The sequence below is a fragment of the Plectropomus leopardus genome, chromosome 1 (assembly GCF_026936395.1).
Source record: "Plectropomus leopardus strain MGB_pleo_1.0 chromosome 1, ASM2693639v1, whole genome shotgun sequence".
In the NCBI taxonomy this organism is placed as follows: Eukaryota; Metazoa; Chordata; class Actinopteri; order Perciformes; family Serranidae; genus Plectropomus; species Plectropomus leopardus.
Genome location: NC_142176.1, coordinates 33947764 through 33960175, shown reverse-complemented (window position 1 = coordinate 33960175; position 12412 = coordinate 33947764). Strand labels below are relative to the sequence as shown.

The window sequence follows — 12412 nt, the reverse complement described above, 5'->3', positions numbered from 1 at the left end:
ATCTAAAACCGTCTAAAACCCACTGATTTGGAGACAACGGAAATGAAGGGAAGTGCTAATATGCTAACTCGTCTCCAGGTATTAGGACTCATTCCTGCTGCACTCTGCACATCAGTATTTCACTGACTGTGGACAACACCAGCCCCAAATATTTAAACTCATACTCATTCATAGTTGGAGTTACAGGAGAGGAACTAAAGGCTAAGAAGAGAGTTTTCTCAGACTTACATTGGTCGGGTTGACAGGACTTTAACTCCAAACGAAAGCTCATGCTCCTCCGTATCTGCTGAAGGTGTAAACAAACCACTTGCTAAGGCGTTAGCCATAGCAGCTGTGATGATACTGCTGCGTTCACGTGATGTCGGAATAATCACAATGACGACTTTCCAGCTGGAAAAACTCACATGAACGGCCTCTCATGTCGGAAAAGCAGCTCGGCAACTCGGAGATAATTTTATTTTAACACGGGTTGCCGATTTGCATAAACATAGTGGGCAAAAATACAATGTTTGGTCAATGACAATAAACTTGTTTATTACTTAACGTTTTGAAAATCAATTTTTGATCACCTGTAGGGTTTAATATGGAATTAATGTAAACTATTGTCCATGTAGAGTGACCTAGATTAGATAGTTAGCATAAAAAAAATTTTACGACCTCATGAACTTAAACACAACAAAGTCGAAAGAATGATTTTTCAACCCTGAAACTCCGACGCTCCGATATCACATGAACGCAGCAGAAAACCCAGGAGGTTTGCAGCAGGTGTGCAAACTGTCAAGACAGACAAAGCCTTAAAATTATATTAATATAGCAATAATTTACAAAATGACCACCAGCACATTTGTTAGAGGATCTGAAGTTAGCTATCAAAAAATGCATTGCATTGACTCAGTATATTTATTGACAAGCTGACCCTTTTGGGATGGGGGTCAGGTGGAGCCAGGATTGTTAGGAGCCAGCATCTGGCAGCCATCAGTCGTTTCTTAAAGAACCTCTCCACTGGAAATTGGGGATGCAATCAAGAAAATCTCGATTATTTATAATATGGCTAAATGGATAAAGCAAAACACACATAAAGAATGTGAAAAAGTTGACGGTGCTACTGTGAGAATAACTTGCAAGAATTAAATTTATTTAGTTCGAGGGTTCAGAGGAAGATTCACACTTTCATATGTGACGTTAGAGGAGTAATTTCTGTAATCAACCTAGTTTATGCTCCAATTAGCGAGAATGTTGTACAATACAGCACCACAGGGGTGCAGTCTCCTCATTCATCTCAACAGCCTCACAGCTTTAATCATGTAAAGAGCACTTTAAAAAACGCAACTCTAATAACGTGACTACCTGAAGGTTTCTTCAAAATTATTCTCTCTTTCTGACCATTTCCGCATTTTAAAAGTCAGGGGTTTCATCATTGAAATGATTTCTGATGAAAACTGAAAGACAGTATTTGTTCTCTATCTATCATGTATAAACTTAAGTTCATCAATTGTTGCTGTTTTGCCTATTTTTCTTTCAACTACTTTGTATGAAGGGTTTCTTAGTCGCGTTTTTCCAGGCTTCAAATTATCTGACCATCAGAGTGCCGGGTGGCGTCCCAGGAGGGAGAGCCTACCACATGACATGCTACAAGGTTGCGTGCGGGGATGTAATTATACGGCAGTATTTTACCAACTATAGACACACCATCTTGAGCACATATTTAATGTAGCTAATGATGCTTTGTGGGAGTTTTTGTTGTTCCTGCTGAGGGTAAGAGGTTGTAATTGTAGTTTTATTCATTGTTTCATGATGTGGGTGTTGTGAAGCCTGTTTAGACTGTCAGTTAGAGGAGCACAGAGAAAACAGCCACAGCAATAAACATAATCAGGTTACTCCTGGACGATCATATTGTCGGCCCGAGACGTTAAGAGAAAAAGAGAATTAAGGAAAACAGAACAGTGATATCTGAGTAGTAGAGGAGATGGAATATGACTTTAACAGAAAGTAAAACTGGGCCAGTAGAGACGCTGGGCAACAACATGGGATCTCTATCTGAGTCTCATCTACATCCCAAACACTTAGAAACCAGCCCGGTCGTGGGAAAATCACTTATTGTACATGTGGTCAACTCCAAACCGTTCTTGACTCGTCTCCACATGTTGTTTCTGTTCGTTCCCCTAAACCCTGACATTATTTTAAGATTGCTTTGGCTCAGTTTCAATGTAGAAAAATAGTTTTAAGGCTAAAAACCACCAGGGTACAGATCACTGAATCAACACAACACTCCTGATTACTTCTCCACCAGTGCCATTAATTTCTGAGTGGAAAGAAAAAATAGAGAAAAAAATGTTATCTTTCTTTTGATTACTGTTAAAATGCTGCAATGTATTGAATGTCTGTAACAGTGATATATATTGTGATTTCATTATTTTTTTTACAGTACAGTATTACTGTCAATGCATATGCTCCTCAATAATTGTCTTCTCAGTTAACAGTGGTCTATGCTCAGCATGACTATCATACCAGTGCCAGTGTGCCTACATGTAGCTAAGTGCCTTGAGTGAAGAACGTAACCAATATTTTTTGATTTTTTTTTCTTACACTGGTGCCATGTTGGGTCTGTAAATATAAGATGTCAGTCTATGACTTTTCTTTGGAATAGTATAACATTTATGACAAAATTTTCAATAAGATGACACATAACCAGCAAGGTAACATGAGCTAATGGCTTGATTTCCTTCAAAAACATGGACAGAGGGCAATGAGCAATGTAAGAAGAGATTACGTAGAAATAAGCAAGAAATTAGTAAAACGTACCAAAAAATTACCTAAAAACCCCAAAATAAACATACCAACAAAAAACACAGGAAATTAAAAAAAAAAGAAAACACAAAAAAGCAAGGAGATAACCTGAAAAAAGTGCTTAAAAATTATAATAATTCTGTAAAATAATTTTAAATATTTAATTGTGATAATTCTAAATATAATTCTCTTGACATTTTACCATAGCTTATAAAAACAGAATTAAAAAAAATAATCATTTTCTAAATCTAAAAAAAATTCTTGCAATCTGCAGTACATGTCTTGCCAAGTAACTCATTGCCCTTTCCCCCATGTTTCTGAAAGAAATCAGACCAATTTTCTCAAGTTTCACAGGTTTAAAAACTTGTTAAAGGCGTGTGAATTTAGCTCAAGAAAAGTGATAACAATTCAGGTTTCAAAGGGTTAAAGATGGTTTCTTTTGATTTCAATGCTTTTTTTTAAAAGAGTTCTAACTAGGACAAAATTCATTCAGCATCATAATCTGTCATTGATAATTGCAAACCTCTGAAAATTTCAGTCAAACTACAAAAAATGTATATAGTATGACAGCAAACTCAGTATCTGCACACCTAAAAAAATGTAAAGTTTCAGTTTTAGAGTGATAAAATTCAATACTGAGTTCCAAAGAATTCCAAAATAAAATCAATCGTAATGGATGTGGGGGCAGCACATGTTTGGTGTCAGCAGTATTTTGGGTGTAGTAATGCGCTGGCAGATTTCTGTATTAAAAAATAACTGATGATTTACTGAACATGACAAAAAAATCAGCCAAACGAAGACAGAAAAACAGATTTTTTTTGCAGTTAGCTACAAAACCACTTTATTGAAAAAGCAGATTATGTCATCTACAGTTAAATGATACGTCCCGATTTTAATACATTAAATAACTTTAGACTTTTTTTCATGTTTAGATAAATAGATCTAGTTTCCTTTTTTTATGAACCATCTAGGTAATCAAAACACTTAGCGATACAAAAGATGTGTGACAGATGTGCTTGTTGGAACTACCAGTAGGAGAAGAAGACTTCTTCTCTTTCCAAGTGATTTTTGACAGAAAAATAAAATTAAAAAAAACTAGCCTCTTTATGTACAGGGTAACTAGCTGTGTGCTATGCAATAGAAATGGAAGTAGTATTTTTTAAAAGGGTGAATTAAGACATCTTTAAAGGGGGATGCACGCTGACCTTGTTTAGTTGTTTTTGGGGGGTTGATGTTGTGCAGATAAGTTTAAAAAATGCCTCATTCTTCAAGTATAGCACACATGACTCGACCCATATACAAAATTGAGGTTGATCAAATGACAAGGGGAATGTCTCACATATGCAGTCCTTTTCTTTTCTGCTTTTACAAATATACAACACTCATCATTATTACATTCGAATTAATCTCATCACATCAGGATACATTAGAGAGCACTATCTGCCTGTGGTGACCCCCTTCCTTCAGTCTCTGCGTCAGTCTCTGTTTGTGACACATTCAGTAGTATTTTCTTAGACTTGCGTGTACAGTAATACAGTATGAATAAGAGCCAGTGTTTGCATTCAATAGTTGGCGATTAGTTTTAGACAGAAGTTCAAACAAACACCAAGAATTAGACACAAACATCTGGAGGGAGGGTGTGTGATGAGCGAACGCAGTTGCCAAAATCATCACCGGGTTACAACAGAGAATGCAGGGGTCATGGGGTTGGATGCTGCGCTGCCCTGCAAACACAGTGAGGTGCATGTGCCATGGCCCTGCCACACACACACACACACACACACACACACACACACACACACACAAATGCACATTTACACAATTTGTTATTTTTGAAATAAACAGGCATAGTTGGGGTTTCTTCTGCATCAGAGTTTTGCTGAATGCAAAAAGCTCAAAAAACAGAAATTTCCAAGAATCTGACATGTAACTTTTCATGTACAAGGAATGATCCATTGAGTGCCAATGCAGGGAAAAAAGGGGGAGAAAATGTGGAGTGGCGAGACTATTTTTCCAGCACCACTACAGCTCAGAGTTTAGTGTTTTTGTCTCATGTAGTATTTTTTTTTTGCGCACGCGCACACACACGCACACGCACACGCACACACACACACACACACACACACACACACACACACACACACACACACACACACACACACACACAACCAGCAAGGTAGACATGGGCAGACTCCCTAAAAACATAGGTGTGACCAGCAGCTCCGGGTTTTTAGGGACGTCCTCCCACGACACGACAGCAGACAGCACGACAAACCAGAGCGAGACACACAAACATACCTGTTCTGTCTTTAAGGCATGCGGACAAAGTGGAGGTTCCTCGAAGTAACACACTGTACTCAGTGCTCATATGACAAAAACCAGTGTCTGGAAAAACATACCAGGAAACAGTGCCCTCATCACACCTGGAACAAAAAGGTATCTGCAAATAAATCAATTAGTTTTAATGCCTCTTTGAGTACCAGATGGGCCAGATGCTGCATGCAGACAGTGTGAGGTGTCGCTGACTGAGATTACTTTAAAATGACCTGAGACCTTTGACATTAGGCCCCTTTAGAAAATTATTACAGTCCCCACGAAACATATGTTTCATCACGTGTGCTTTTGTACACTTTCTGCATGGAAAATAAATATCAGTAATGTAGCATATATTAGATATTGAATAAGGAATAACCTTAAATTGATAATTCATTAAATTATTTTGAATCCAGATCTTGATCTCTCTGATGAGACACCTGGTTCACACAACATGTTGTCTTTTTGTCTCAAAACTACAAGAACCCTCTATAATTTTTAAACACACAGATGTGGAGTCAAATCTTTTCCAATCAGAGCCCTTTTGTTTCTAAATGCCTTTACACAGTTTAAACCACAGAGCTCAACAATACTTATTTTACTTTATACACTTTATTTTAGGCTATAACTCTGTTAATATCTTGTTCCATTTTGTTTGTCTTGAGCTGACATTTGGTTTCTGTGATAACTGCTGATTGAGTGTCTTTTAGTGTTGCACCATGGGGTCTAAATCTTAGTATTTAAAGACCAATTTCTAGCTAAACTCTCAGATTTGAAGATTAAGCTTTAATCTTAATCTTAGAGCTCTGTGTGATAATTTGGCAAAGATGGAGTGCTCCCAGGGGTGAATCCTAAAACTTGTGAAGTGAATTAGCATTTCAGCCTGTTCCCTTGTCTGCGAAGTCAATGGGTGTTTGGTTCGATGCCTGAAATAAGGTCTGTGGTTAACACAAGTTTAAAAGACTTTCACGTGTTATTCTACAGCATAAAATAGGTCATTAAAACGAGTGCTGATATCAGCTGCAACACAAAAATAGAGTGATGCAGATCTATCCAGTTTAATTTACTAAATCATTTTAAGTCACTTTTGCTTTTTATTAATTTGCATTTACAATAAATACACCGATTGAGGTTTAACCAAAGTGGTAAAATCTAAGGTATGCAGGAATGTCTAAAGGGAACAAATCTGTTGCCAAAACCCTGATTTAGACATCAAACATTTGGTACTCAAAGAGGAAAAAAATAATTGAAGGCAAATACTCTTTGAGCCAGTGGATCTGTGACCCACTGACAGACACGAACAGGCTCTGTGTCCTGGAGGAGAAATGATACAACAGACCCGAAATCTTCAGAGGCTTCAGACAGACAGCATGTTCCACCTCTGAATCTACTGTGAGCGCAGCAACAACAAAAAAAAAAAAAAAAAAGAGAGAATCTAACTCTATGATCTTATGTGGAAAACATCTGCAAAATATATATTCATATATAAAAGACATTCTATGTGCATCTAAAATTTTCTTTTTCTGTCATAATATAATCATTAATTAAGACACTGCTTGTGAATCTCTCGAGGTCTCGTCTAAGACTTCTAAGTGGAATGTCAGTCGGTCCTCTGGGCTTGTGCTGCTACGGTGCATCTCTTTTTTTCGGGGTGGTGCGGGGCAACGAGCGATGAGTTAATCGTTTTTCTCACAGCCCTGGGTCATGATGCCGGGTGTCCTTTGCATAGCCTTTAGCAGGACTCCATTTCAGTGTTAGAAGCTGCACGGAGAGCGCTCGCTCTGAAGGCACAGCATGCCCACCCTGGGGTCTGTCCTGTCCAGCCAGCACTGGAATGTAGTAACTCGCTCCCTGGCCTCCCTGACGCCGCCATCAGCCGCGTTCTCGGACGTGACAGCACTGGTGAATTCACCGCGGTTAACCACTTCAGTCAGAGCACAGGAATGAAAAACATGGAAAGGAAAAGAGGGGAGCGAGGAGAGAGACGAGTGCGCGTCCTCTCCTCCAATCCGAAAACCCTCTCTTTGATGAATGTGCAGGGGTCAGGCTGTGTGACGTCACCGGGGGCCTCTGGGTGAGCCGGCGTGTTGGCTTTCAGGGATAGGCACCCAAGGGGAAAGGGGAGGAAAGGACCACAGATGGAAGAGGAGGGGGGACCCTTTTTCCCAGCCCTGTCATGTGACAGCAGGGCCTGTGGTGGGAGCTGCACTGAGTGTGTTAGTCCACGGCCTGGCCTGCCAGTGAGGACAGGGGCAGCAGCTCAGATGGCCACACAGAGGCTTCCCTGGAACTGCTGGAGAGGGTGCAGGGTTTTGTTTCCCGCTGCTGGTGTCTCGGATCACCTGGGAGGCAGGCAATAGTTGCTGCCCGCCCTCGTCCCCCTCACAGCTCGGTGACGTGAAGGGGGTAGCTGGGGGGCAGGTGGGCGGGGACCTGCGACTGGAGCCGGTTGATGTGGCAGCCGTGGCAGAGCAGGTGGCCTTCCAGTGGATAACAGCGGTGGCCCTCTTCGTCATTTAGCTGGAGACCACAGTCCTGAGAGAGTGGCAGAAAGGCAGACACATTAACACCCAAAGATAATCAGTAACTAAACCCAGATGTGCGTTTGTGCCTTTTTAATGCAAAATCTATTAAAGGTCCAGTGTGTAGGATTAAGGGGGACCTATTGGCAGAAATATAATATTCATAACTTTGTTTTCCATTGTTTATAATCACCTAAAAAATAAGAATCTTGAAATATGAACCACTATATAGGGAGCTTGTCATCTTCCATGGAGACCACCGTGTTGCTCTACAGTAGCCCAGGACGGACAAATTAAACATTTGAGTGTTTGTGTTGACCACCGCGGTTCTCTACACACCTGACAGTCGGGGGATGTGTCAGGTTTGCATCTTACAGAATCCATTAAGTCCTACATACTGGACGCAAAACACTGAACTACTCCTCTAAACTTTCGTCTGCTGAATCACTATTTTATTGTTGACACTTGCGCAACACGGGACAGCCTCTCAAAACCGCTATTTTTTAACAGCCAAGCTTTCGTCAACAGGGACCTTGATTTTCTATTTCTCTCGACCCACATTTTAAAAAATGGCAGCCTGCAAATCTGCACCCTATGTCCACTAAACCATGCATGTGACAAAGTGCAGATGTTTGTCTGCACTTTGTCTGTGCTGATGAAAAGGTTCAGCGGGTGTCGCTTCGAAAATGATGTCACAGCAGTTTCATGCTACGTCCCAAAGGCTGTGAGCCAAAATTTACACCTACACTAAGAAGGTACTATCTGAAGAGGACAACAAAACCAAGAAAAGGACCTGACCAAAAGTCGAACCATGCAGTGGAAATGCGGCAATAGTGACTTCAGTCGTGCTGTTTTTGCTGCACCCTGGGGTGAAAGGGTGCTGAGTCAGAAAACAAAGCCCTGATTCAAACGGGTGAAGTGCGTTCCCCTCACAGACGGTGTGCGGGTTCATCCTCAGAGAGTTCAGATGTCCAGAAGGAATTCTGAGTATGACAGCAGCAGGTTTAGTGCGCCTCACAGTCAGGTCCTTGTCTTATCTTGTGTATTTTTCTGTTTCCTTTTAGATGTCTGTATTGGCTGACACTGCAAATTCCATACATTTATGAATGAATACATTGAACCTTGAAGCTGTAGAGGAATTCTGTGCGCATCTGAGAGGGGTGAGACCCCGGGGTGGAGAGAGCATTACATAAACTGGCCCTCACCACTCTGCAGATATCGTGATTCAGCAGCTGAAAAAATCATTGCATTATAAATAAACTAGTATGTGAATCTAACTTTTTCTTCTACTCAATATTGTTGCGTCTCCTTGAAAAATGTTTGAGAATAAAAAACCTCAGAGGCTAAAAAAACCCTTTTTTTTCCCAATTTTCAATGAATTTTCAATTTCCAGGCAGATTCAGCTCTGGACTTTACCCTTCCTCTGTCCACAAGCCCCCCTGTCCACAACTCGGCTGAATCATTATCCACTGCTGCTTATATAATGATCTGATTTCTATGAAGCGGAACGCAAGCCATTCGGAGAAATCAGTCCCATCTTATTCTGTTCATGAGGACAGCAGACATGTCTCTTAATTCAGTATTTACAACTCAAATGCTGAATCGCTACAGAGTGGTGTGAAATGTTCATTAAAGCTTTCTGTCACACTCGACCTGCAAACCATCTGACAGAGGTGAGTGGCAGGATGGATGACTGGGATTTCACAAGTCTGATTTGAGCAACAAGTCCCCAGCTGAGTTCAGAGCTCAGCACTGGAATGTGCTTTGTCAATGAGTCACAGTGTTGAGCTGTAACCTTGGGTTGGTATCCGTCTGTGTGTTTTTTCTCTGTGTGTGTGTCTCATTCATTCAGCAGCAGACTGCAGCGGTGATTCACGCTCGCTGGCGCTTAACTGTCTCGTCCCACGTTTTTGCAGCTCTTACCCCGGTTGATTGTGTCGGTGGGCCTGAGTTGCATGTGCATGTGAATGTAGCCGTGCACGCTCAGGTGTGTGTGTTACCAGAGTGTGAACTGTTTGTGTAAATATTTCCTGTGTGTTTCACAACAGCCTAAAAATACTGAATCATACATAGTGATACTGCATTGTCTCAAATCAAATCACATGCATGGTGGAGTGCTCTTACTCAAACCCCACGTGTGTATGACTGTGTGTAGGAGCGTCTCACCTCACAGTGGTAACACTCCACATGGTAGTCTTTGTCCATAGAAACGACCCGGATGGTTTCCTCGGAGCCCTGGTGGGACAAAAGTGCATTCAGATGTTCACATTACATCAGTGTAGTGTCTCGTTTAAGTGATGGTCCAATAACCGGCAGGTCTCAGGTTTGATCTCTTGTGCGGACACACACACACACACACACACACACACACACACACACACACACACACACACACACACACACACACACACACACACACACACACACACACACACACATACACACACACACACACACACACACACACACAACCTGCTCCACTCTCTCTGTACAGTGTTGCACCAAAGCTGCTGTATGTGTACACAATATTTTATGGCAAACACAAGGATAAAGTTAAGGATTTTAGTTTTTAATCTTATAAAACATTGTTGCATGTTCATAAAAGTGACTAATTAGTACCGGAAGGCAGGGTCTGTTTCCATGACAACACCTGCAAAGTTATCACTGGTAACCCCAAAAGTTTGTAGCTAGCTTGTAGATCCTGTACATGAAATTTATAGTCATGGGGGAGGGACATTAAAATTCAATAACATGTTTTAACGGGTACAGAATTAGTGTAATTAGTGAAGGATAATTTTTTATCTTTAATTTTTTTTCTTTGTTTTAACAAACTCTAAAATACCATTAAGAATACCCACAAAACAACTTTTTGTCATTTTTTTGGGCCAGATGATGACGTATAAGTGACAATAAGTGCAAGACACGTGATTGAAGAAAACAAACACATCTATTTTGAGGTCATGATGTCACTGAATGTAAGATATTAAGAGTTTTTAGCTCTGTTAACCAACCATCAGTATGTTTCTTTACTGTTGGCTGTGTTGGTCATTTGGTCAGAAGGGTCAATAGTACATTTTTTTAGTGTTAGGATATGTAAGATATAACAGAAGTGATTTAGCATTTAGCTAAGCTCCTTACTTGGGCTGGGAGGATGGGTTGGTTGCAGGAGGCACACTTGGGAGCAAAAACCCTGTCATGGAAGAAACAACAAAGATAACAGACTTAAACTTAAATGTTGGTGTGTGTGATGTAATTTGCAATCAAAAATGAATTAAAAAAATAGCAACAGCCGAAGGAGTGAAGTGAGTACTGGACATTTTGTAACAAGCTTGCCTTTTCCTGCTGAACAGCATGTTTTCAAATGCCAGACCCTATTCTGTCATGCGGTGAACACATTTCATCAGTATTCAGAGCTGAGAGCTGTTCTCCTTACGTGTGATAGTCTTTGACACAGTAGATGTTGTTCTCAACGTCCACAGTGAAAGGCACTCCATCTAGACCTTCTTTACACACCACACAGCGAAAACAGCCAGGATGGTAGGACTTGCCTAGCGCCTGGAGGATCTAGATGCCCACGCACAAACAGAAAAAAACACACATAAGATAACGGTAAGACTCGGGAGTGCTGATGTGAGGGGATGTGATGTCGTGTCTACTGCACTGGCAATGCTGTTATTACCACTGTAGTAAATATGGCCAAAGATTATGAGAAACTGAAAACTGAAAAAGTTTAATATACCAATTTAAGATTTTACGTTTGCACAATATTGTTGTAGCTTCACTTACAACAAACACAACAATGCCTCCAGAATATGGGAACATTTGAATTAAATCTGTTCACATTTTTAGCATGTTCTGCTCGATAAAGCTCTTACCATCTCCATGATGAGGTGACCACACACGAAACACTTCTCTGCCGTCTGCTGGAAACCAGAGTACTGAAAGACAACACGCAGGACTTATTATCCTCAACAGGTGTATTTTGGAGAATTTTCTGCTGGCCGTGCATTCAGTGGAACATGCGCAGCTTCACATTTGATGCATGTTTCAGTCCGTGGCTGATCTATAGAGGGTGCTGCTGCGCTCTTTAAACCAACACGAAAAGGTTTTCTTTCAGAATCTCAGCTGACATGTTCAGCAGGCAGCTGAGACCTGTGGCGCGTACCCTAAGGTGTTTTTAATCTTTATTTTACTGCAGTTTTTCTGCAATGTCCTCCATCAGATCACATTTGGGAACGGCCATGGGTTTGTTGGCCCGTGACCATCTCCACTGCATCCTGCCACATCAGAGCTCTTTTCCCTTACACCCAGAGCGCAAGGAGATAATGAAGGTGGCCATCTGCAGCTCACAACCACTTCAGGGTCACGACCTGATGACTCGGGGGTTGGGGGGGGGTTTAGGAGAGGAGACACAGATACCAGGTAGAGGTGGGAGGTTGTGATGGGCAGGCTGCCCCTTGCCCCTGACATCTCCACTCCAGATCTACCATCTGCCACCACCTCCCCCAACCCCTCGAGCCACCCCCGGGGTGACAAGCCAGACTAGTCAAGCCTTAGCTGTATCAGGGAGGCGGAAGAAGATTAGTTTCATCCCATCATCTGACAAACGGGCAGTGATTGTAAAGTGCAAAACAGGAATTTAAGTATTTCCCAACAGGTCAACAGGTTGGACTCTAAGGGGAAGCTGCCTTTAAACAGGAAGTGTTGACAGCAGATGTGTTGTGAGGTTGTTTGGACCATGAAGCTCTTTTCAACATTTATGTTCCTGGAACCTTTTGCAAGCTCCTTCC

At 41.3% G+C, this 12412-nt stretch overlaps 2 protein-coding genes across 2 annotated transcripts in view; both read right to left on the bottom strand.

The window, feature by feature from the left end:
* garre1 (granule associated Rac and RHOG effector 1) overlaps positions 1-248 on the bottom strand; it is a 57773-nt gene extending 57525 nt beyond the window's left edge. The window contains exon 1 of the mRNA XM_088080503.1: positions 229-248. The gene's annotated coding sequence lies outside the window, so the exon portion shown is untranslated. The remainder of the gene's footprint in view (positions 1-228) is intronic.
* Positions 249-3611: 3363 nt separating this feature from the next.
* Positions 3612-12412, bottom strand: part of wtip (WT1 interacting protein) — a 31839-nt gene continuing 23038 nt past the window's right edge. Inside the window, exons 4-8 of the mRNA XM_042483128.2 lie at positions 11498-11560; positions 11056-11186; positions 10761-10812; positions 9789-9857; positions 3612-7635 (exon numbers count right to left, since the gene is read on the bottom strand). Coding sequence (XP_042339062.2) covers positions 7483-7635; positions 9789-9857; positions 10761-10812; positions 11056-11186; positions 11498-11560 — 468 coding nt within the window. The 3' untranslated portion in view covers positions 3612-7482. The remainder of the gene's footprint in view (positions 7636-9788; positions 9858-10760; positions 10813-11055; positions 11187-11497; positions 11561-12412) is intronic.